The 27,170-nt window shown below is 40.3% G+C and overlaps 1 protein-coding gene across 1 annotated transcript in view; it reads right to left on the bottom strand.

The window, feature by feature from the left end:
* Nucleotides 1-27,170, bottom strand: part of Dpys (dihydropyrimidinase) — a 73,323-nt gene that overhangs the window by 20,508 nt on the left and 25,645 nt on the right. Inside the window, exons 5-7 of the mRNA XM_005316263.5 lie at nucleotides 23,753-23,909; nucleotides 22,498-22,639; nucleotides 20,791-20,933 (exon numbers count right to left, since the gene is read on the bottom strand). Of these exons, the coding sequence (XP_005316320.2) occupies nucleotides 20,791-20,933; nucleotides 22,498-22,639; nucleotides 23,753-23,909 (442 nt within the window). The remainder of the gene's footprint in view (nucleotides 1-20,790; nucleotides 20,934-22,497; nucleotides 22,640-23,752; nucleotides 23,910-27,170) is intronic.

The raw sequence follows: 27,170 nt of genomic DNA, 5'->3' as shown, positions 1-27,170 counted from the left end.
AAATAGCTTTCTATCAAAGAGCCATGTGCGCTTATAGATGAGAAAATCACTGAGACGCAGCCAGAAGGAGACTGCAACACCTTCCATGTGCATTCAGAGACAGGGCTGTGGAAGGGAGGAGAATTTCTTCAAGCAATATGGGTCTTCCTGACCCCAGAGAAATGATGACTTGTCTAGGTATTGGTTGTATTCTTTCCAACTTAGTTTTTTTTTTTTTTTTTTTTGTCCAGTTGCCATGAGAACCAAAATGAAAAAAGAAAAAAAAGTTAATAGAATCATCTCAGGGCTATTAGTAGCATCTTTATTTACCTCATTTCTCTATATTAGGTTATGGATGCCTGCACATTCAACAGGAAAGCAATAGTTCATTCTTAAATCTCAACATTATATGAGGTAGGCATGATTATTATTCCTATGTGATCAAGGAGGATAATGAGATACAAAAAGATTAATAACTCATTTATGGTATATAGCTGAGGTCTGAGTGTGAGTTATGATTCCACCTGAGCCTTTTGCTTTGATACCACCACTAGACAATACTGTCTTTTTAAAGCTTAATGGAGGGCCACGGGAAGAGAACCCAGTTAATGAAAACATTCTTTATACCCAGAAAACAAACAGGAGGCAACTTGATTTTCTATTCCCTGGTGTTTCTTGGTCAGTTTTTTGTTTTGCAGCAAAGCATTGAAGATGCTATTAAAAAAAATTCCTTAAACTGAAATTGACCAGTCATTCTCAATATGATCTCACTAGGAGATATTTTTTGTGATGTGTGTTCCAACTGTCTATTTCAAACTACCTCTTCTGTCGATTTCTTGGACGTGACAAGTTATATAAATGCAGAGCACAGCAGCCACATCTCTGGAAATGCTAACTGGTGCTACTTCAAGTACACTGTCATTATTAAGCAAAGTTGCTGCTTACTGCACCCATCAATCTTCCTCCCTCTATTCAGACTTCTACACTCGCCTCCTATGGAAGAGAAAATGGGAATTGCTTCAGCCACATTATTAAATCTAAATTGAACAATAACTTGGAACTCTATTGGTGCTCAGTGGATGACAAAACATTTAATGTAGGTTCATAAAAATGCTGCCCAAACATTGACTAAAAGGAATAAAGTGATCATGTCACCTGGCTATTTTGTCCTTGGAGCTGTGTGATGTAGGTCATGGATGGTGGTGTAGGTCATGGTTAGATAAACTGGATTTAGACACCAGAGGTGACCTTGGGGTAGGTACCATGTCCTTCATCCATATGCCTCACAAAGGACTGGCAAATAGAAGGTATTTTATATACATATTTGTTCATCTGAAAATAGCTTATTAGCAAATTTCCGGATTATTACTGAACATAAATATTGCATGTTCTATACATGAGTTTTCAGAAAGTGGGGAACTAAAAATAATTTAGTGTCTTGAATGAACAGGAATTGAATGTGAATCAGCTAAGCTAGGATGATCCAGGAGGTATGTCCTGTGAATACTAAGCAGGTAGGCGATCACAGGTATGGGATGATTATTGACTTTTGGAAAGCTAAGCTATGGGCCTGGCATATGGGTAAGAGTTCAACATAACTTTCTAGGGTGGTGAGTGGCCTTGGTCTTATAATTTTATTATAAATTTATATAAAAATCTTATAAATTTATTATAAGATGATGTTGCTTGACAGACTCTATGGATACCAGTCAAGCAGAAAACGATGTTGATTTTCTGCATAGGAATATGTTGGGTAAAATCTACCCAATGCCCTTTCTGAAAATAATGAATGCTCCAGGTACTTTATTATGTTCAGTTCTAACTCCAGGTTTTAGGAAGGAAGAGGAGTAACTGAAATATGAAGAGGGAAGAGAGGCAGCTCTCAACTGAAGGGATGCGAAAGAGAAGCTGGATGGCAGAAAGGTCTGAGGGCTTCTAAACTCTTTTAAACATTTTTTTTTTTTTGAAAGGAAGAAGATGACCTATTTTCCCTGCATCCCTCCTGAAATAAAGAGAGTTGGTAAGCATAATCGCTGGCAGATGAGATGTAGTCTGACACTGGAAAATAACTTCTTGACAATCAGGGAGTGTGATATGACAGTGAAGGAGAGGGAAAGTATGTGGCCAGGCCAGACAACCATGAAATCCAGGAAGCTGAAGGACTGTGTGACATCCAGCGATGGGCTGCTGTGCCCCTGCAAGAGTCAGAGAGCTTCCCGCCCTGGGGCCCTGAGAATTGAGACTGGCCGCTAGCATTCCTGAGAAGGCGAAAAGGCCAATGGAACCCTGCGTGACTCTACTTCCAAGTCACAAGTGAAGGGACACACAGAAACTCACCAAATTCATAGAAAGTCACCAAAAACATTTTCCTGTAATAACTGTAAAAATATTTATGGGTTCTCTGTGCTAGGCATTTAAAGCATTATCTTATTTAATTCCCCTAGTATGCACATATCAATATTATTATTAATATTATTATTATCCCTATTTTATGGATGAGAAAGCCAAGACTGGAAGATGTTAAATTGTGTAGGACATAACCAGCACATGGCAAAGCTAGACCTTAAACTTAGGTCTGTGAAGAAGACTTCCCTTTAATGACAAAAAGAGCTGTTTTAACCTCCATACAGGGTCTGCACCAGCACTGTGGTTGTATATTCCTGCCATGGCTAGGAAGTCTCACCTAATGCTGACTGCTAAAAAGCCATCTGTCAAGCTGGGCATGGTGGTGCTTGCCTGTAATTCCAGCTACTTGGGAGGCTGAGGCAGGAGGATCACAAGTTTGATGCTAGCCTGAGCAATTTAGTAAGTCCTTGTCTCAAAATAAAAATTTTAAACATCTGGGATATAGCTCAGTGTTAAAGTGCCCCTGGGTTCAATACCCAGGGCTGGTGGGGATTGGTGAGGGGAAAGAGCTATCAGTCAGTTTTAAATTGATAGAGCCACTTAGGATCTAAGTGTCTAAATGGAATTCCTTTAGACTCTTCTAAACTTGAAAACTGTGCTATGGAAAAACACAGACAAAGAACTATCAAGGCCTAAAGTCTTCCTCATTGTCTTGGTGTGAGCTGGATCTCAGGATGTCTGTCCATCAGAGGAGATGACCTTGGAGGTTTAATGAGATTAATCTAAAATCTTCAAATCTCTAAAACAGGGGTTGGCACTATAGCCCTCGGTCCACAGTACAAATCCAGCCCACAACCTGATTTTGTATGTAGAGTTTTATTGGCACACAGTCACCTCGTTCACCCACCTATTGTCCACGGCAGCCTTTGCACTAGAACTTCGGCCTTGAATCATCAACAGAGATCCTATGGGCCACAAAGCCTAAAAATGTACTGCTACCCCTTTGCAAAAAGAGTTTGGTTTTCTTCTGCTCCAGGTGTCTCCAGTGGCAAAGACAGAACAAAACAAGACAACAACACAAGGCTCTTGGGGGAGTAATTGTAAGACCTAAAACCTGACATGTGAGAAAGCCACAATGAAGAAAACTCATCAGGTAAGGACAGAAAGGGAGAGAGAAAGGGGCGGGGACAAAGAATTAAAAGAGCAGAAAGGAAGGCAAAAACACAACATGACCAAAAAGTTGTGGGGATGTGTTTTGGTCAGCTTTTTTGCTGCTGGGACCAAAAGACCTGATAAGCCCAGTTTTTAGAAGAGGAAAGTTCCGGAGGTCTCAGTCCACAGATGGCTGACTCCACTGCTCTGGGCCCAAAGTGAGGCAGAACATCATAGCAGAAGGGAGAAAGCAGCTCAGGACAAGAAAGTCAGGAAACAGAGAACCCTGCTCATCAAGGACGAAATATAAGACCCAAAGGCACACTCCAGTGACCCACCTCCTCCAGCCACATCCTACCTGCCTGTCGTGACCACCCAGTTAATCTCTTCAATTGGATAATTTCACCTGTGAACTTCCTTGCATAAATATCTAAACCATAACAGGGAAGGACACACGGGTGGCTGTGCCAACAAGTGCAAGGCAAGGAAGAGGCACCTGATGTATTCTGAGTACATTCGCGTACATTGCCTCATTTAATCTCTCAACAACAAATATTGCTCTTTCCATTTAATCAATGAGGAAATGGAGCTCATAGAGGTTGAGCAACTTTCTGGGAGTCGCCTGGTGTGTAAGTGGTAGGGACAGAAATCAAATACAAGTAGGCTGGCCCTTCCTCTCCCTGGCCACTGCACCCCTTCTCAGGGATGAAAGTGCTATGTTTTCACTTATTGCAAAGATCTCCAGAGCACTTGGGATTTTTATAGTAATTATCTGCTTTCCACGCAGGTGAGAACCTGATGACAGCTAATCATCTCCCACAGCCGCGGCATACTCCAGCATGTCATCGACCCTCCTAAAATAGAGCATCATTCTGGAGCCTCTGTCAGAGACAGGAGCACAGCCTCAGAGTACCAATTAGAAATAAAGTCGTATGGCTTGACTTAGCCCAACCCAAAAGACGTATGCTTTTAGAGAGCAGGATGAGGTGTCAGTTCACAGGACACCGGAACTAATGTGGTCACTGTGGTCACCCCAAGTAGGCGCAAGGCTCAGAGTCCCAGGTGGTGATGCTAAAAAGGTGCAGAAATGCAAACTGTGAACCTGACTCAGCTTCTCCACCAAGGATGCCTCAGGGCAAACTCCTGGCTGAGGCGGGAAGGGAGAGCCATCCTGGAGAGTCTGACAAACTATCTGCCACCATCAGACACCCAGAGAGCCACTAACTTGAGCAGACAGGTAATAGCAGCCGAGTTTATGGGATGCTTAAAATGCAGGACTCTGTTGCAAAGAATTTCTTTATCTCAACTCCCTGACTCCACAGAGCAGCCTTTAATCTGGGTATTATAATCATTCCCATTTCACAGATGAGGGCATTAAAGCAAATCAAGGCAGAGCAGCTCAGCTGAGTTACAGTGTAGTAGGTGGAGGGTTGATTACAAACCCAGGTGGACTGGATCCAGACACCAAGCCTTAACCCCTGTGCTGTGCTACAGCAGTTCCTCCCTCCTGCCCTTTTGGGAAGCCATAAAACTCTGCAGCCCTGCTGTGAATCCCAGCTCTGTCCTTTCCAGCCATGTGAACTGGGGTAAATGACTTAACTTTCTGAACCTCGGTGCCTTCATCCTTAAAACACATGCCCAAATTGAAAATGGCACCGATACCTCAGAGGGTGGAAGGAGGTACTTCACTAAGTACATTATCTGCTGACACACCTCCTGGTGTAAGGAGGGGTCCAGGTCTGCCACACTCACCCTCCTCTGCATCCTCTTGGGCCAGGTGAGTGTTTGGCCCAATGGCCAAGGGCAGACACCCATACCACACCACCAAGGGCATAGGAACAAGAACCTGCACAGGTCTCCATCTGTCTCTGGGGGCTCCAGCTCATGCTTTTGGCTCATGTCACCCATCTTCCTTCCTGGCTACCTGCCCTCTGAACCTCAAACTCTAGCAGTAGATGCAAAGGCAGCACCTGGGGGTGACCTGAGCCCTCACGACTGTGGAGGGTCAAGCCATATATATATATATATATATATATATATATAAAACTTTGAGCCCTGAGGAATGCAGCCAACTGTCTATATACTGAGACCCCTGAAACCGTGAGCCCTCAAATAAACTCTTCCTCCTCTAAAATCGTTATGGTCAGATCTTTTAGTCCCAGCAGTGAGAAAGCTGACTGAAACCATGTCTATGCCTGTATATGTTTAGACACACACAAGCACACAAGTATTTCTACTTCTCTAAACCCTCACTAATATATCCTGGATGGTTAACTCTGGGATAGTTGCTCACAGAATCCATGTCCCTCCCTCACCTTCCTTCCTTTTTTTAAAATTCTCTTTTGAGACAGGGTCATCCTATATTGCCCAGGCTGGCTTGGGATTCCTGGGTTCAAGTGATGCCCTGACCTCAGCCTCCCAAGTAGCTGGGATGACAGGTGTGCACCACCACACATGACTCAGGATCTCTCTTTCTTTGTCTTCTGGGATCCAAAAGCATTTGCCCTTGACATCTTCATTTGCTTTTCTTATATTTACTAACAGCATCTCAGTGGCTGGAAGCTATGGTCAAGGTCACCTTTGATAAATATGATGATGATAAATAAAAATATCCAGCTTCATCTTCCCCTCACTGAATATTTATGCATTAATTCCTGTGTTAGATGCTCTTCATATATTATTTTATTTAAATCCTAATTATAACTCTTCAGAAGCAGTATTTTTGATACTTATTTTATAAATAAAGAGACCGAGGCTCAGGGAAGCTGAGCAACTCACCTCTAGTCATAAATAAGAGTCTATGTGACTTCAATACCAAGTGCTTAGCACTGTATATTGCTTCCCAATGCAAGTGATCCATGCAGAGTGCAAGTCTGGAGTTCAATGCATATTTATATGAAATTCTGCTCCATCTTCTTCCAGAAATACTAGAGTATCTTAAAAGGGAAACATAATGCATGATAGGATAATTAGGGATAAAAACAGATCAGCAAAACTTTAGAAGAGGGTTCCAGGCACCTGTGCATAGCTGAATTTATGTCTACACCGGAGAATACACTCATCAGCACCCATTTCTATGCAAAACCTTCCCCCAAAACAGGCAAGCAAAGAATGAATCAAATTTAAGGCATATTGTCATGTTTTCTTTAGGCCTTGCACAAAATTTATTTCTCATAGGTACCAGAAATGCAATAAACAAGGCAGGGGAAGACTAGTAGATTTGCCATATATTCTGGCATTAGAAACACTGATATATTAAAAACAAAACAACTGGGGTCTTTTATCATATAACTGAAAGCCATTCTTGCATCATTAAAGTTTTTTCTTGTCTCTGGTTTTTCTGAGGTAATAAATGAGGTAGAATTACTAATTAGCCTTATAAAGTCACCATACATAAAGAAAGAGGTTCTAAGAGATAAGTTTCCTAAGTCCAGAATTTTAAGATCACTATTTCACAGCTCTAATCTACCAATTCTGTATAACCCTATTCACTTCTGCCTTGAGGGGGGAAAAAGAAAGAAAGAAAATGGAGACATCATCTTGGTAGAAGAATGTAGAAGGTTCCTTTCCATCTATGGCTGTATCATTGACTTGTTCATTTAGTAGGTGTTTATTGATCACCTACTCCATGCCAAGCACCGTTCTAAATGCTACAAACAAACAGTGAGCAAACAATGAAAATCCCTGCTCCCATAAAGGTGACACTCTAGTTAGGTTATTTCTGAATTTGCAAAGACCTCTTTGTTATAAAGTCTACTTATTTATTTTACCCGGGTTTTAATCCAGAGGTGATTAACCACTGGGCAATATCCCCAATCCTTTTTATTTTTTATTTTGAAACAGAATCTCCCTAAGTTACCTAGGGTCTTGCTAAGTTGCTGAAGCTGGTTTTGAACTTGCAGTCTTCCTGCCTCAGCCTCTCAAGCCACTGAGATTACAGATGTGCACCACCAGTCATGGCTTTAAACATGATTCTAACAAAGTCAACATTTTAATATTAGTAACTTTAGGATGCTTTATAGTTTGTTCAAAACACTTTCATGTAACTTTAGCATTTATTTCTCAGTAGAACCTTGGGGAGTTCGCAAGAAATGTGACACACCATTTAAATAAAAAGACAAATAATATCATGTTACCAAAAAGAAAAGTGAACAATAAATGTGAATAGATATTTCTTTATCAGAAAAAAACCCAATGACTAATAAATGAAAAAGTGTTCAACTTCCTTAATGCTTAAATATATGTAATTTGCAGCTGAAAGGTAACAATTTTTACCTATAGAAAAGGAAAATTCAACAGAAAGTAAAAGATTGTGCTGTGTCAAAAGATTGTACCCTTCAATATAGTAATTCTGATTTCAGTAAGCCATCTAATGCAAATACTCAGAATTTGGTTTTAAATGGCAAAAAAATTAAAAGCTGCAGAAGTTACCCGTTATTACGAAACCTAGATGAGGGAGGACCTAGCATGGAGAAATTTATATAGATACTCTTCCCCTGGGGCCACTGTTCCATGCTGTCAGGCAGAGCAGCTGCACATCAAAACATTGTACAACACATTTGGATCATCCAAAAAATGTTTACTGGCCCTGCACAGTGTTATTTCCAAGAGGCATTCTACCGAAATTGCAGTTAAAACTGTACCTTGCTGGCATGCCAATTACAAACTAAATGTGTACTAGAGGATGTGTATAAACAGGGATGAAACTATGATTGACAAGACAAACTAGCATCCTGAGACTAGTGTTGATTTTTCTAAGCTGTATTTTCTCTAGGATCCCACATTATAAAAGTCATTCAATTTGATACCTCCTTGCTACTTTGTATATGATAATGATTGTAATGTTTCTTCCAGTCTTACTGTATACCAACATCCCCCAAGGGTTGGTACCATTATTATCATATCTACATTTTACTGAAGAGGAAAATCTGTGTTTTATTCTAGAGAGGGGAGTATCCTTCCCAGAGTCAGGGAGCTAGTGGGCACAATTGGGATTTGACTCCAGTTACTTGGTTCCACTCTGCCATGCCCTTAACCTTGGGACTGCACACTTTCATCTTTTGCCTTATAGTAGTTAACTGGGTTACTGACTTGTTCAATTAGATAGCAAGTTCCTTCAAAGTAAGAACTCTTCATTTATCTTTGAATACAATGTATTGCACTCAGTTGCCACTCAATAAATGCTTGAGTCACAAATGACCAGAGCCATAATCGTGTAGATGTCCCTCTTATCTCCTTTCCTTCACTCCATTTTCAGTCTTTTACCATGTTGTTGGGGAGCATTTTCCCTCCTGGGGGAAAAAATCTCTTAGATCAATTCTTTCCCCCCACTTCCCATGCCTTCATCTTGTCTGAGGTCTTATCCTCTCAAGCCAGACTCCAACGGCAACCTCTGACTTGGCTCCCTGATTCCTATTCATCCCCCACATTCATTGCCCTAAAATTCTACTTAATTAGAATCCCCAACGGATGAGCTCAGGCACAGACTGAAGCACTCAGACCCCAGGGTGACCAGATGTGGGTAGAGCTCCTAGACAAGTCACTTTTGATGGAAAGCATCCTCCTGGGGTGACAGACAGTCACAGTTAAGTCTTAGACTGAGGGAGTTTTCAGGGACATGGAATTTTCTGTCATAAAACTGGGAAAGTCCTTGACAAAACAGGACAAGTTGGTTGCCCTATGTCTTCCCAACCTCCAAATCCCTTTTTCTCCATCCTCACGTATTCTAAAAATATCATTTTCTGCTTGTGCCATATAAAGACTGGAAAGGGCAGGTTTAGACACACTCAAGGCGTCACTCAGAGGCATTCAATCGCTCAAGCTGCGGGCTTTGCACGTACTTCTAAACTTAATCTAGCATTCTAGCATTCAAAGCCCTTGGCAATCTGGTCAAGACTAATCTTATCTTCCAACTCCTTGCCTTCCTAAACCCTTCACTCTCTGGTGTCTGAATTCCCCCTTGAATATCTTTCTGACTTCTCCTTCTTTAACCCTGACTTCTCCATCTGGATGGCTTTTCCACCCCTTGTCCACCTATCCAGAGCCACCTTCAAGGATTCTGCTAGTTTGATGCCTTTCCCCAAACCTAAGTCCACAGACAACCTCAACTCGATATTTATTTGGACCACTCACTTATCAAGGATTCCAGCACAAGATCCCCCCCCTTCTTTTTGTAGTGAAGTGTTTTGTTCTTCTGTCCCTAAAATTATTTATCCTTTCCCATGTTTATATCTTATCTGTGCAAACAAAACACAGCCTCTTTGATGGCAGATACTATACCTTATATTTATGTCCCCCACATATGCAGCAATTTCTTATATATACTAAGCATGCAATAAATTTGTTTATAGGTAACTGATTAATACTGTCTCCCCACCACCACTACCACCATGGAAGAAATCCAGCCACTCTTCTGCACCAATAAATGCTCCATTTTTTTTTTCACATGGCTAAATTGCCTTCTCATTATTCTGCCTCCAGAATCTTAGCTTTCCTTAAATGCCTGGCAGGAGGATAAAACTGAGAGCAAAATAGGAACATTTCCTGGTGAGAAGAAAAGGGCAGAATCATGGGATGGGATGGTGGGATGGGGCTGATGGGAAGAAAATAAGACAGAAATGTAAAAAAACTACTGGTAAGAAATTCTGGAGAGGCAGAGAGCACTGCAAACATAGAAAAAGATAGAGAAAAGGCAGGGGGGAAAGGACTTCACAGGATAGAAAAAAATATATATCCAAACCTATCTATATTAGAAGACAGCCTGAGAACCATGTGCAAAAATCCCTGGCACCGATGCCAAGCCTTGTCCTGAGAGGGGCAGCCCGTCTGACCCTTCCAGAAGGTGCGCTCAGTGAGCTCTGCACAGATGGTGGGCTTTGCACACACGTCTGGGGAGGCCCCTCAATGCCCGGACAGCTCGCAGCCCCAATTACAGGACTCAGGCAAGCACAGTGAACTAATGGAAAATTTCCTTCAGGCAATGTAATCGTGGCATAAAAAACAATATTGATCCATTTGCCTCCCAGCCAAAGAGAAATCAAGTTAGACAAAGGAAATTAGACAATAGGTTTAATGTGATTCCAGTTGCAGCTGCAAAATAAACCTAATGTACCCTGACTCTCCTTCCCCGGCTCTTCCTGGTGTGCATGGCCACTCTGGTGGGAGGGCTCTGAGTAGGTGTTTTGCAGGCACATGAAATCTTTTCAGCTAAAAAGTCAACTGCTTTCTGGTGTCCAAAGACTCTCCACTGCCAGCAGGATGGACTTGGGACGGAGCACTGGCAGATTTGCTGGGATCCATGCCACTTGCCAGACAGAGCACACTTGTGACAAAGGACAGACATGCAATCTGCTGCCCAGGAAGAGTGGCGGGGAAGCACTGACCTTGGATTCACGAGTCTCTGCTTATATGTGATGAGAGTCAGGGGCTCAAGGGCCCATGTGTATGTTTGTGTAAAATATGTGTGGTTGCAATCAGAGGCCCTGATTAACAGGAAACAGTGAGATGCCTATGTGCATGTGTCTTGGGTAAGTGCCAATGTTCTGTATTTCAAGGACTTAGTGTGCAATTAGAACAACAAAATAGGTACAGGCTCAAGTTTAAAAGTGAATATTTAGCTATGTCACCTCAGAGGATGGGAGAGGGGTCCACTCCCTGAGGTGCCTCCACTTCTTCCCCATAAGATCCTAGAATTTTTTCCAGGTACTGGTCTTAAATTTCCTTGGATCCATTTTCACCGTGTCTTCTGTTTCCCCCATAACCAAGAGTCTATGTTTTTAAGGTAATTAGCCAGAATCAGGGGTGAACCTAAGACCAAAACCAGAGTTGTTAGATCCACAAAAGCATTCAAGCTGGAATAGGCCATGTTGGTGGTCAGGCCTGGGGATGCGGACTGGCCACTGACTCTGAAGGACATCTTTATCAAGCACTTTCCTCAGAAAGTACAGAGAAATATTGAGAGTTAATTTATTATCCCCACTCTGTCTCTGTTTCAATTCAAAGGAGGAAAATGTAAAATGTAGATCTTAAATCAGTTCCAAGAATATGTAAACAAAGTCTCGAACAAAAATTTCAATCACACATTTGTTCACTGTCCCAAGACTATTGGTGTCTGACTTATTCACTCAACTAAGTATTAAGCCCCTGTATCTCCCTATAAGTGTCCTGGAAGGCAGGCAAATGTCAAAAACAGAGAAACAGACTATACAAGCAGGTTCTGAGATAGGAAATCTGGTGCCTTAGATACAACCTCTCCTTGGTGCTTTCTTTCTGCCCAATTTTAATACTGAAAATAAACCATGCTTACTCTGGCAAAGGCAAATGGTCAACCATAGAAGTGGTTACTGTGATTCATTTCTAAGCTGCTTTTCTTTCGTAATTTGAAAAAAACATGCAGCTATTACTAGTAAGTTCTCGAGAAATGATTCCTAGTTCCTTGAAAGGTTCAGTTGCATCAGAACATGTTTAAATAAACAACTTGGAATAAATAGTGGTTAAAATTTCACCATCTGTAATCAGCAAAGCAAGTTTTCTTTCATGCAGAGTCCAAGATTTTCTTTTTTTAAACAGATGTCTACTGAAGGCCACAAAATGAATATTATGTGATTTGTTTGACCAGTTTCACTATAAATAATTTCTAAAAGGTGTCAGCTTTGGGGACATTGAAGAATTCTGATTTCATCAGACTATCTCAGCCAAAAGAATCCAACCAAACTTCTCAACTTCAGTCATCTTAGTGAAAATAGGAGGTGGATACAAGTAATAAGGGAGATGGAGTTTTCGTATGAAATATAATTTTAGTATATTTTGGTGCTGTCTGAATTAAGTCATTACACAATGACTTCTGAATGACAATGATAGCTAGTAGCAGCTTCCACAAATTACACAAATGGACCCCCTACTTCTAACTGGTTACCTAGTACTTTCCCAGTATTACTGAACACTAATTTTGTACCAAACATTTTATGTACACTATTTTAAACAGAAGAATGCTATAACATACACACCATCATCCTGCCTGCTTAACAAATCAATAAATTAAAATTCTGAAAAATCAAGCAACATTCCCAAGGTCACCCACCCAGTTTGTAAGCAGCAGAGGAAGAAGTCAGCCCCAAAGCCTTTCTCTTTGGTACTTTCTTTGTGGTACTGCAGGCTGAATTCTGGGTAGATTAGCAAAAGACACTTATTCCTCAAGATACTTCACTATCATCTCCCCCAGAAAATTGTCATAATTACCATATAAATTCGTGGCAATGACTACATGAAGGACCACCCTGCAGCTGCACAAAGCACAACCTGGATCGACTAAAGCAGCCGCCCTACACCCTGTCCTTCCATGAACTCACACAGGCAGCACTGTGAAAATCACAGAGCACATCATCCTCATTTCCAGGTTGCACCTGGACAAGGCCTGCAACCCCCACCTCCTCCCACACAGTGCATACTGGGATGGCTCAGGTTTGGGGCCTGGGGGGAGAGTTAGTTATAAATACTCTTAGAATCAGGCATGAAAAGCAGTCTTCAGGTTGACCAGCTTTTAAGGCAGAACTGCAGGTTTCTATCTGCTATGAAGGTGTGCATGTGTGCATATGCTTCTTCTTTGGAGGAGGAGGATTATGGCATAGAAATGAGAAGATATGCAATGTGCAATTTCAAGGGGGAATTGGCTGGTAGTGCCTATGAAACAGCCACTGATAATAAAGCCAAATTTGTAAGCCATAAGCATCCTTTTGCCAATGAGCACCTTACTCTTCATTTCTTCTTTTCCTCACATGCTACAATCCCCACTACTCGAGGATGAAAGTCCTTCTTCCCTGTTTGATTTCATCCATAAGGCCCCTTCCAGAATCCAGAGGGGCATATTCATAAGCTGCAAGTCATTACTCTTCGCTGGATATAAACTTAAATTCATTTATCTCTATCTTCATTGAGAAAGTGAAGGAAATTAAGCAGGAAAGACAGCACAATGCCTACAAGAATGGCGTATTCAAGGTCAAAGTCTGCTGTAATTGAGTTAAAAAAGTAATAAATTAAAATCTCTGTGATCTAAAATATGCCGGCTCGGCAGAATCCAGTGCAGCTAGAAGTCTTCATTAAATGTTCCAGTGCACACAGTGTGCTGGCTGCATGTTTGTGTACTTGAGATGCTGTGAGATATCCTGTAGTTCATAAATACTGAAAAGGGACAGTTGCTATAGTAACTAAGTGCTATTTAATGAATACCGAAGAACTGAAGCTCACGGGGTAGCCTTAAATTGCCAGAACATGAGTTACTGCTGCTGCTGTGGCTTGCAAGTTAACTTACATGCCATCCTCTCTAATAAGATTTTTAACCAGTTGGTCAATCTGGCTGATTTCTGTTTTAACCACAGGACACCACAAATTCTTGATACCTCATAAAAATAATACCCCTGATTTCTTCCCCCTGACTCCAAGTACCAAAATATTCTACAGAAATGGACTGAATATTTAGCTGGAGAATATGTCCTTAAATTTAAAGCTTTGACCGAAGTAGTGGAGCGTTAGGACACATACTTCTGTCACAAGCAATAGACAGTGGCTCAGTGAGCCGTCAAGCTGAATATGGCAGACTCTTAGCTCAAAAAAAAAAAAAAAAATAGGTGTATGCTCCCTTTGCACTGAATGCAGTGTTTTTTATTGTGCAATGACACAGAAGAGCTATTGCAGGTCATTTTTTGCAGGAACTTTTACCAGCCAGTAATGTCTTAGGTAATCTTTCATCAGTATATCCAAACCTTTCTTGGAGATGTCCACTCCCAATTCTCTCTCACCATCCATCACCACATGTCAAACGCCTGAAATTATCCAGCTTTTTACACGTTTACAAGGAAAAAAGAAAAAAAAAGCATGGCTGCCTTGCTTTTCTTTCCACTGATCTCCCCTCGGTAACTTTGATGCAGTCCATTTTTAAGGTTACAGACTGTGTGGCAAGCACTCTTACTTCTACATGTCGTCAATAACGAAACGAGAATAAAAAACAAATGAAAACATCTATGTACCATGAAGCCAAAAATCATTAGCAAGTGCATCTGTTCTCCAGAGGCTGGCTTGTTCTTGCATAACCAGCAGCTCAAATGGCCTGGTTGGATCCACTGAGCTCAGTGTGGGCCACGGGCGCCCCCTTGAGGATCTAGGTACAATATGTATTGCTCTAATTTGAGGTAACTAGTCAACTGAGCAATCGTTTTTGTTAAAACCATGCAAGGAAATCTTGCAGAAAAAATTTGGCCACCATCCAATGGTGTGGTCACACAGAAAGCCTGCAGATTACCAGCCTTCAGTTAATAGAACAATCTGGTAGGTGAAATAAAAGGAATAAATTCTTGTAGAAAGAAAAACTTCCATAGATATATTCGTCTATTGATAGATCAAATAATGCTTTTGTGCAAGGTGAGATCTATTTTAAAATGCTTCTGGAAACAGCCCATCACCTCCTCACCTTCCCTTCCTCTTCTGCAGCTGAATCAGTTCTCTCATAATTCTCAGCCGTAACCACTTCCTCCCAGAACTCCCCATTGGTGCCTCAGTTTACCTCACCAACGCTTTAGTCCTGACTCTCAGGGGCAGATACTTCACAAACTATTCTCCCTCGTGTGATGTTTTGCATATGGCTGTCCTAACATAAGAAAGATCCTTCCTCTTTGAACTTTCACAGCATCTTGTTTCTGATATTCTTAACACATACTTGCTTAGACTGAGAATATTTGACTTTCTGTCTCAACTCTTCTCTCTAGACTGTCAGTTTCCTAAAGTCAGAACTAGGGTCTTTACAACCTTGACTCTCAGGGCCTGGTTCCCAGGAGTGCTCCAGTACAGAGTAAATTCCCTGAAAGAAGGAGCACACAAAAGCAGTTCTCATATAGCTTAATTTCTTCTCCCGAAGAGCTCTGCTTAACAAATCACTCCCAACCTCAGAAACAAAGGGACACTTAAAAAAAAAAAACAAGACTAGCAAAACTTTTCTTCCTCTTGTCCTCAGAAAATCCTTTTTATTTATATTCTTCTGAATTCATTCACTCTTCCAACAATGAATTGGTCACGTGTATGAAGTTTAAAGCATGAAATGGGGAAATGTTATTCTGACTCTTCTCCTCCTCCCCACAGCTGTTGCTGAATACAATATTTCCAATTTTCCTGATGCCATTGCTTTATCGCATCAATCTTGAATGCAGTGTAGAAGGTGGTATCCTTCTCACTTCCTGTTCAACAGCATTTCCTGTGCTTCTGCTCTGTGCTGAACTGGGCCAGGCCCAGGTTCTACAGAATCAATTAAAATATCAAACTAGGGCACAATTCCCCACTCTGTAAATATGGTCTGCCCATGGTGACTTCCTCCCCAAAAGCACAGCATAGAAATTTGAGGAGTGGGGCCATACTGTGGAGAAACCTGGCACACACGTGCTACCTCAGCCAGGTCAACATCAACAGTACCAAGTCCGATCCACGTCACAAACCCTTCCTATGATGTAACATCTGCTATTTTCCTTCCCCTATACCCGTGCTAGCAACGAGGAAAACATAGAATCACAACTGTTTTGTCAGTTGTTTTACCACGATGACTAAAAGATCTGACCAGAACAATTTTAGGGGAGGAAAAGTTCATTTTGGGGACTCACAGTTTCAGAGGTCTCAATCCATAGACAGCAAGCTCAATTCCTGGAGGCTGGAGGTGAGTCAGGACATCGTGGCAAAAGAGTGTGGCAGAGGGAAGCAGCTCACATGATGATCAGAGAGCACAGAGAGAGGTCTCCATTTGCCAGGTACCACACAGCCATGCTCCTAATCAACCCCTTTCTCCAGCCACACCCCGCCTGCCTCCAGTTACCACTCAATTAATTCCATCAGGGATTGATTTTTTCTGATTAGGTTAAGGATATAACCCAATTATTTCTCCTTCAATCCTTCTTGCATTGTCTCACATGAGAGCTTTTGGGGGACACCCCCATCCAAACCTTAACAACAACACATGATATTCTACAGAATACTGGACCAATATTTCTCAAAATTAACAAGGTCATCAAAAAGTAAATTGGAGAAATTGTCATAGATCAGAGGAGCCTAAGAGCACAGGATGACTAATGCAACGTGGGATCCTGATGAGATCCTGGAGCAGAAAAGGAACGGTAAGTAAAAACTAGGCAAACCCGAATGAGGTATGGATTCTGATTAAAGTAACATGCCAACATTGGTTCATTAGTTGTGACAAATGTTCCATACTAATGTAAGATAATAATAGTGGAAAATAGCTGTGGGGTGCATCAAACTTCTCTGTAATTCCATTGCAGAGAAGTTTTCAGTAACTTTTCAATGATTCTGAAATAAAACATTTATTTTAAGAACTAGAACTAGATCTCAAGATTATTAATGAGGGAGAGGTGAATAAAAACTGAAGTACAGTATTATAAGTGGGTGTGTGGGGTTCAGGACATGAGCTGGAAAGAGGAAGGTACTGAGAATCAGGAAGTAGTGTGTGGGGACTCGGAAAGCTCTGGATGATGCCTGGACAATTAAAGAAGGCTAAAAATATTGTGGCACATCAGAAAGGTCTCTGCTGAGGTCAACAGCATAAATTTTGGTTGGGAACAGCCAGGCCAGACAAGCAACTTTCTCATACCAAGCAGGCCAAGAATAGAGAAAGCGGTGATGCACCCAGAGAAGGGCTCAGCAGAGTTTCTGCAATAGTTGCTCCCTTGTGGTATGAACCACCATCAACACACTTTCTTCCAGATTCATTATTCCATGAAGTCTCCTCCTCAACTGCCCTGCCTCTCCTTTCCCCACATTCTGCAGTGTTCATATGGAAAAAAAAAAAAAAAAGAGTAATGACAATGCCAAGTAGTTGAATGGTGGTTTAGAGAAGACTCTAAAGATAAAATATAAAGATATTTATGAAATCAAATAAGTCAAAGAATTCCAAAGGGGGATAGATCAATTCAATATACCCTGATAAGATTCCTCCATTTTTTTTAAAAAAAAAAAAGACTGTAAAATAAGAAAAATGAAAAGATTGCCAGTTTTTTTTTTTTTTTTTTAAGATCTGAGTATCAGAGAAACAGAACCCTGTGGTTCATCTGTCTGCCTGGTCAGCACAGGTAAATGATCTGTGAACATGAAACACTGAAGATATTCCAAAAAGCATGACACTGGCCAAACTAGAAAAATATAAAATAGCTATAATCACACACATCTTATCTTTGTGTAACACTCTCTTAGTTTACAATGCTTGTCTACAAGTATTACTTCATGGGATTCTAACAAAAACCTTGTGAGGTAAGCATAACTATTATTAGCAATCCCTCTTTGCATATGTGCAAGTAGATGTACAGAAACTTTATTTAGTTTTATTTATTTACTTATTTTTGTGGTCCTGGGGACCACCTGCAATCTAGGCAAGTCCTCTGCCACTCAGCTACATCAAAAGCCTTACAGAGACTTTAAATGACCTTGGGTGGATCTCAGGCCAGCACTTGCATATCAGGCTCTTGGACTTGAGCTGGTTTTCATTATGGCTAGCACTAAGGTGCACACGATAAGCAGTCCAAGACAAAAAGCAAGAAAGGATACCTAAGACTACTAAAGTGTACTTGTACTACTAAAGAAGATTTAGTGCTAATAATTAAAGGTCAGATGTGATATATATGTATAATTAAAGGCCAAATCTGTATCTAGGTACCCATATCTCTCTATATATCTATATTTATCTTTACCCAAAATGCCATATGTATGAAATTTTAAAATTTGAAATTTATGGTATCAGTATATAAAGTGAATTATAATAACTGCCCTGTTATATAAGAAATATTTCAAAACTGATGAAAGAGACAGAAAGAAAATTACAAGCATAGAAACCTTTTGGTTTGACCTTAAGTTAGTTATTCTTAGACCAGAAATGAGGGAAATTAAGCAGGTAATATATAGATCTTAAAAAGTAACTACCTATCTGGATCATTATGTACTATTCTGAAACAACTGAATAGGAAAGGAAGGACAAAACAATGTTATAGAAATCAGGAGCTGGAACTTGTGAGAAAGTGATCTAAATTTGTGTAGTCTAAAAACATGACTCAAGGATACATAATCACAGCCTATAAATATCCTCCAAGCAGCAATATGTGGTAAATAAAGCAAGTGAATTATTCACAACCTTATGTTCCGGTCATTTCTCTTTGTCCAGTTGCCTAAGGAAGAGAATGCTTCACACTCGAGCTGGGGTTGTCCTCAGAAATTAAACCAGCCAGGGAGGATCTTAAGGCTGGGCACTGCTGGAGTAACCCAGGTGTAGGGTTGAAAAGAACCCCACGGAGTGGCCTCCCGAGGCACTCTGGGTAATATTGGGAATGAGACTGGAGAGTCACATCACACAATAGAGTATTTTCATCTTTCTCTCACCTTTGATAAGGAAAAACACAGAAAAGAATCAAATCCATAAAAGGTTTTATATTTACTGGCCCGCCTGACTGGAATTAAAAACAGAACATGAACAAGCAAGTATAATACAAAGTGCTGTGCTTTAAATCAGGAGATAGCATGGCACGGAATCTCACAGAAAACATAACAAGTGTCCAAAGTCAGAGTCACATGGTCAGGGTTCTCATATCAAACTTACACTGTTTTGCAGTTATAGTTTTCTCATTACCATGAAGCAATCTTATTTGTCTTACCTGATAAATCACATTTTAGATACTGAAGTTTAACCCACCATGAGCCATGCAAGTGCAAAATATTACTAATTATTATCATTGTTCTGCTCTCCCAGATGTTATGCTTCAAAATCATAATTTTTCATAAATATTTCTTCTACATGATAGTTTTGTCCCTTTTGAAAATTTATAGGTCTTCTGATTAAACCTGATGGTCTCCCTAAGTCACAAGATGTTTCCAAAAATCTACCTTGTCTCAGCCCTTGGAGCTGCCTAAAATTTTCTGAATTGCAGCAAAGGTGACCCTGGGTAGGAGACTGCTGGGCATACACCAGTCTACTGCAGAGTGGTATTTAAAATGCCTCAGGTTCTCTAAATGTAGCATGTGCAATTCATGTGCAGATCATTCTAAAACCAAGCAATTTTTTCTTCCCATTGCCTTCCCAAGCAAAATTTTCCTAGCCTAGCAGAGAAGCTGCCCTTATTGGTTTTACTAGGTATCGAGTCCTTAATGGTCAGCAATTCCTTGTTAACATAATAACAAAGACTGAGAGTTGTGCTTAGTTGGTTTCTAAGGATATTCAGGTAAGTAAGATGCTTGTATCACCATTTACTGCTTTGCATGGATCATTAACCAGCAGAGAGGTGTTAGGGCAAAGTGTTTGGCTACTTGACATGATCATAGTCTTCCAACCATGTGAAATGATCCCTGGATAGGGACAACAAGGGTCCAGAGACTACCTGGGGCTGGTTTTAGGCTCAGAGTCACAGTTAGTTTAGTTTTCCCCAGAGGGCGGCCTAGGAGCATTTCATTGGAAGTGGGTCTTTATGATGATACCACCTCCAAGAAGCTACACATTTTGCCTACTACACTAAAAAAAAAGTGATAGACTTTTAATAAATGGCTGTACAGTGAGGCAGACAGGCTCATGGTATTGCTGTTTGCACATGTATATATATACACACACAAAATGTTGAAGTTGTGGGTTTCCCTCCATTACAGTGGCAAAGTCTACAGAAAACACACATCAGTATGCAGGTATTGTCTGTGCTCTCCTCCTGTAAGGAGAAATTCACAGAGCTTCCTCCTCCACCGAATGCTTTCCTGAGTTGGTGGAATTTGCCAGACCTGCAATATTAACATAGAATTATGGAAATTGGAAACAAAAAGCTCGAATCTACTGGGAATGAGAGGCTCAAGATGAACTCAACTGGAAAATTTGGCTAACAAAAAGTGACATCCTTTGTGCTGGAATTTTTGTATCTGAAAGCTTTAAAAAGGCTGTAATTATTTTGAGTTTTCAATTCAGCCCTTTTCAAATTAAGCCTTGTATTTTCTTCATTGTGCTGTACCTTTCCTCCCTGTGAAGTCAGGCATTTGCCAGGCACTGAAGTGGTAAATTCATATTGGTTTTCTATACATATCCATTTCCAGAGAATGCAACACAAGTTTTGCAACCTCTGTGCCAAGAAAAACAAAGAAATATTTGTCTATCAAAACCTTTATCTTGTGCACAGTCTCAAAATTCTTGAGCATGGCTAAATATATCACCTAATAAGAAATGGCTGATTAAGGCCAAAGCAAAATTTCTTTGCAAGTTAGTGCTTTTTCTTCATCATGAAGCCAAGGAATACAAGAAGTCAGACTTACCTTGTGGCTTTTGGGTCCCAAATCACTATGTCAGCATCTGATCCTACAGCTATTCTTCCTTTTCTTGGGTAGAGATTAAATATTTTGGCTGCATTTGTGCTAGTAACTGCCACAAATCGGTTTTCGTCCATTTTACCACTATGCTATAAAACAATTCCAAAAAGAAAATGCATTTGTTCTGATGATCAAATACTGAAAAAAACAAAACCTCCTATCAATAAAAATACAAGACTTGCATCACTTAAACCAACCAGAACTGCATTGAATTTCTTATTCTGAGGAGCTGGCCACATCTGTGGATGCTGGTGTTAAACAGGCATAAAGATAATGAAGAAGACAATGGGTTACATAGGATGATGTTTCAAAAATCTATCAAATAAAAAAAACCAGCCCCCTTAATTCCTCCCATCCTGCCCAGAACCATACCAGGTTGCTACAGATGACAGCTAAATGTTGGCAATGGTACTTCCAATTGCCATTTAAAATTTTCTACCACCACCTATTACATTTATGATCTGGCTAATTTATCATAGACCCAAGACTGACAAGATAAGCATGTAGACATAGGCAAGGTACTGTGGAGTTAAAATAAGACAGGTTATGACGTTTTTAAATCAGGTAACACTTTTAGAAAGATGCAAACTTGACTTAAGAGGTTCAATTTCATGCAATTAAAACTTACATGAAACAATAATCATGAACAGTCTATTGCAAGATACTTTAATATAGAAAAAGTATTTAGAGTTTATTCCTATGTATATTGCTATTAAAGTTTACCATTCCTATCTCAAAAAATGATTTTAAAAAATGACCAAAAAGACATAGTCCTAGAAGTAAACCATCTTGTTTCAGAAAATATCATAGTATCATGCGTTATATAAAATATTTATATACCTTGGAACTGTAATAAATTATAAAAATCTGCTGTAATGACACAAATTAAAAAGAAATTGGACTTTTCTTCCCCCTCAAAAACTTTGAGTTATTATTTATATGATTTCATACAGCAGTTTTAAAAATATGATATGCAAGGGTTCTTTAAAAAGGGACATCTACAAAGATTTTATAAAAAGGAGATATGAACATGAACATAATATGTAGCCTTCATGTGTTTTCCATTATTTCAAATATTCATAGTAGTGACACATGAGGAATTGTGATCCAAGAACATGAGAAACGAAGCAGAACTGTAACATTTAAAGAATGGGCTTCTCGTTTGTTTGGTTTTGATTTTGTTGTTGTTGTTGTTGTTGTTGTTTGTTTGTCTGATAACAGGGATAGAACCCTGGGCACTTAACCACTCAGGCACATCCCCAGCCTGCTTTATTTTTTATTTAGAGACAGGGTCTCTGGGGCTTTGCTCAGTTGCTGAGGCTGGCTTTGAACTCATGATATTCCTGCCTCAGCCTCCCAAACTGCTGGGATTACAGGCATGTCCAGCAAGAATGGCCTTCTTTGTACCTAATGTAAGTCCATTCCCAATGCAGCCTCTAAACTGAAGCATGCAGAGAAGACAATTATTTGTTTGCTGATACTGCTGCAGGGTGGGATGGGATGGAATTGGTGGCAATGGTGTTGGATTCCCACTGTAATGAAAAAAAAAATCAGGAAGCTTCTCTAAGCAGGTTTATGCCATTCTGACTCTCAATCAGTCAGGATCCTATCTGAAGAAGAAAGCAAAACAAGACTGGATCCTATGAAACCTACCACGCCTTTTTCCCATATGACTGACATCCGGTCCTCAACACCATTCACCCCATTAGGAATTTTAGTAAAATCATCCTTCCCAAGAGCTTTCTGGCACGTGTTGAAAGTGCAGTTGTCAGTCCCTGTTGTGGTCAGATCATCACTGTAAACAAGCAAACAAACATGAGGGTGAGTAGACAGAACATGTGAGGATGAAAGGACCATACATTTCCTAACTTCCTGACCCTCTTCACCACCAAAAGTCAATGCAATAGCATTCTCAGATGTGTGTCTCACCCATCTCCTGTCTTTATACTAAGAGGTGCTTTCAGAGAACAAGAAGCCTAGATGCAAGCAAAGGTTAGAAAGCCTGAGATCTAGGCTCACCTGTGTCACCTACTGGTTCTGTGCTTATGAGTTTGTCTTAGGTAAAACTTAACAGTTGTATTTGATAATAGGAACATCAGGGTCACCATGTATCAGGTAATGGGAATGGAGGGCAGGTCCTCCAGGGTGACCCCTGGGCAAATGACCACATTGTGATACGGTTGTGAGTCTGACCAAGGATGATGATGTCACCAGGGACTGAAATCCTGCTTTGACTTGTGAATTATCTTGGGAACACAGAAAGGTAAAAGAGGAAAGACACTGAAAGAAATGGACAAGTGAACTCTCATATAGTCAGTTTCAAAATCTGTTTGGTAACTTGAATCTGAAGCATCTGTGAATGGGGGATGTCAGGATGTCCATATATGTATCATGCTCAAGAACAATGATCAGCCCTTTCCAGAAAGTGACAGAATTACCTACACAACAATCTGGATCCTGCATTATCTCAGCATAGAAAAAATTCAGGATATTCAAGGCACAGGGCTTGGGTGTAGCTAGGTGGCAGAGCTCTTGTCTAGCATGTGGAATGCTCTGGGTTCAATCCCCCCGCACGGGGCGGGGTGGAGGGATGCATATTAAAGAGACTGGGCTCTGGGTAACAAGAGAAGGATTGAAAAAACAGAAATAAAAATTCAGTAAAAATAATCAGCTTACTCTATGTCCAGGAGAGATTTTGACAACATATCATAATATAATATAACTAAGCCAGTGTTTTTGTTCTCCAGGTAAGGAGAAGTGCCCCGGATCTCTCAGGTCAGGAAGAACAGAATACTGGAAGTTTCATGAAAGCTCCAGAATTAAGACTAGCTCTCCTTCACCCAAATCTGAGACTTGTAAAACAATTTATTTTGGCAAAACACCTCACAGTCATCTACACAATGATTACTTAGCCAGCAGATTCATGAGAAAGCCAGGAGTTGAAGGGTCTGGTCTCAGAGGTGGACCCATGACGTAGTGGGCTGCATGGTGCCATTCCTTATTCCAGTAGTGAGTGCCATCGGTGCCCAGACCTGCTGCTATGGGTTCTCCATAGACCACCTTCCCTGGAAAGTTCAAAGGAAACATTCTGCACTTTAATTTGTTTTTAAAAGAACCATATGACAAAAAAACACAAGTATTAGTCTTCTCTATCCTAGCAGAGGAAAGTTTCACTAGCTTAGCAGAATCCCATACTATAATTTACTTTTGTGAACAGATTAAAAGTAAAAGCTAATGTTTACTGGGCATTTACTATGTTCTAGCCACTTACATGGTACAGCAAATTATTCTACCCACTCAGCTGATACCAGTTTTGACCAACTGACTTACTTTGGCCAAATAGATATGAATGGAAGTAAAATTGCTGCTTCCAAGTACAAACTAAAAATGTCTTGGGGTTCTTCCATCCCCATTTTTTTTCTCTGTCATGACACCAATAGGGGCTGTTTCTTGTGTCCCAGAACAAAGAGACAATGGAGCAGAGGCAAAGCCAACCCACAATGAACATGAATATGAATGAGAAGCAAATCTCTAGTTGTCAGCCATTCCTAATTTAGATGCATTGTTACTGCAGTACACCTAGCAAAATATGGCTTATACATGTGCCATTTCTAATGGAACCATCTCCAAAATTCTATCAGAAAAATGCTATTATTATCTCCAATGAAACATGAGGATAAAGTTATGGAGTTATGTACCTCTCCATAGTCACTTTACATATAGTGCACATAGATGGAGCAGAGGAGGTAGAATTTGAACCCAGTCATTAGTATTCCAGTGGTCCTAACTTATGCTCTACTCGACAGAGGACAGATAATGATTAATATAGGTCATATGGAATTCAATCAGAGCATATTGCTGCTGTAAATAGATTGTTAACCTTTTCATACCCTAAAAAAAGCTCCTCAAAAAACTCATATTAAGTAAAAGAACACTCAGATAATAAAATTATAGCCTGAAATGCATATTTTAAAAATCATGCAAATGAGTCCATCAAAAGCACACAATGTTAGAAAACTTAATAGTGCACAATGAATTTGAATTTAAAATCAGAATCCTACCTCTGATTAGCATTTGTCAGAATAATAGATTCACTGACATCAACCTCATCATATGCAAGCAATCAAAAAACGGAGTGTGCAGTAAGGAGACACTGGCATACAAAATTAGTTCACTCTGGTTAATCAGATGCCAAATTTTAGTTACAATCCTGATATATAACTGAAATTAACTGATTTCCCTAGAGAGTACTGAGAGTAGATAGCTACCAGCTGCCTGAGTCACATTAAGTGGGGATGTAGCACCCTATTATCTCATAGATCCTTTCTCCCCCAAACTAGCCATCTTCCTCTAGCCAGCCTAGGAAATTGTAAAGTCATAGAAGTCAGACTTGCTGAAACCCAAGAAATTCACTGAAGTAACCCAGTATCAAGTTGTGGTCAATGAAAGTGATCCTCCAGGAACAGCCATAGCAGAGATGGTTTGCTTCCAAATGCACCCACTTGGATGAATCCCACCTGCTCTGGGTCTGACTGCCCTCTTCCAGAAAGGGGAAATGCCATTAGCATCTCTTTCTGGTATCTATAATAAGCAGTGATCATTTCTAGTGAATGAAGAAGTAATGTACTACTACTAGAGAGAGAGAAAGACAGATACAACCTTTTATTTGCAAGTTCAAAGACAACTTCTTATTCTGATACAACTTCTTACAGATGCTTGGGTAATGAAAACTCTGAAACTTGATTGGCAATCACTTTGGAGTTGCCAATTCAGGATTTTCTGTGGTGCTTCATCATCAAGGAAAGATCCTTATCACACGTTCTATTCAATCACTTGGCACATCAAGGTGATATGGGAATACAGTTCCAAAACTTCTACCATTTTAATAGCTCTCAGGAAAAATTAAAAGTGTCAGCATCTACCGGGAGTCTGCCAGGACTGTTTTGAAACCAAATGACAGGTAATTTCCTTGGAAGGGCTTAGTTCCTTTAAAATGTGACAGGCCACTTTTGGGGTATATACAAACTCTTCATGAACTGGTGGGTTCTCCCCCCCCCCCAATTTTCTCCCCATTAACTGTTTATAAATATATATGAAAACATTAAAAAGTAAAAATTCCTAACTGCTCTTCACCCTATTTCACAATGATTCTAAAACATTTTCAAAGAACTAACAAGCATGTAAGAAGTGAAAATGGGAAATAAAACAGGGGGCCTGTAAAATCCATAAATTGGAGAATCAAACCAGACAATTCAGCATAATTGTGGGTTCTAATAGATTTGGGCCCAAAATAAAAGAATAATAAAAAGAGCTAACATCTATATAGTGCTCCATAGCCTGCAAAGCTCTTGCACACCATCTAATTTGACCCTTGCAGCAACCCTCTTTCGGGTGACAGATAAAGAAATTGATGCTCAGTGAGAGTAATTAATTTACCTGAGAGCACACTGGTAGTTAGTAATACAGTCAGAATTAAAATCCTCCTCTTCTGATATCAGATCATAGGTACCAGGTTATTAAGAAAAGTGTCACTGGTAGAGAGCATGCATTTTTAAATGTTTAAGTCAACTACAAGCTATTTGTGGATGTGGCTGAGCAATTTTCCAATTTCACTTACCGCTTTCACTTACTACATAGCAGGTTGGCAATGAAAAACTCTCTGTCTGTCCTTACTCTGGTACTCTTCTGATTACATTTGCAACCAGATGGTTCCAACAACTCCTGGGAGATGGAGACATCTTCATCATCAATCTCCTCCCACTGCCTGCGCAAGTCTCACAGTAGGTTGCACCCTGTCTACCCACAGACGTGTTCGCCTCCATCCTTGGGCTCAAAACCAAAGAGGAAAAGACTCTGCACTTATGAAGCAATCTTCCACTAAAAGTTATTTCACCCTCTGAGAGATTCTAAAGATTTCCAAATAACGAAGCACATCAAACCTGTCCAGACTCCCCTGTACCAGACAACATGATTATGAGATGAAGGTGATAGAGTAGATGTGAATGCCTTGTGTGGATATGTGAGAAGCCCTTCACTGAGTCATAGGATGTGTAGAGGGATGCAGGGAAGTAGCATAAGTACCCGGAACAGGAACATTGGCTACCAACTAGGAAGCCAAACACATCTGCAAAAATAAATTTACCAAGCTAAAATGACAGGGTGAAACCTTCCTGGGCTCTGCTTTGATTAAAAAATATTACTTTTACAAAGAAAGGAAATAATTGAGAAGAGAAGCAGCATGGTAGAGCAGATCAGACAGAATTAAGTTCAAATCCTAATTTTCTACTTTTTAGCTTTGTGCAAGATGGCAATGCTTTAGTCTGTTC

Source organism: Ictidomys tridecemlineatus, chromosome 7 (genome assembly GCF_052094955.1).
Source record: "Ictidomys tridecemlineatus isolate mIctTri1 chromosome 7, mIctTri1.hap1, whole genome shotgun sequence".
In the NCBI taxonomy this organism is placed as follows: Eukaryota; Metazoa; Chordata; class Mammalia; order Rodentia; family Sciuridae; genus Ictidomys; species Ictidomys tridecemlineatus.
Note: the sequence above shows the minus strand (reverse complement) of the source record. Positions and strands in the feature narration are given on the sequence as shown.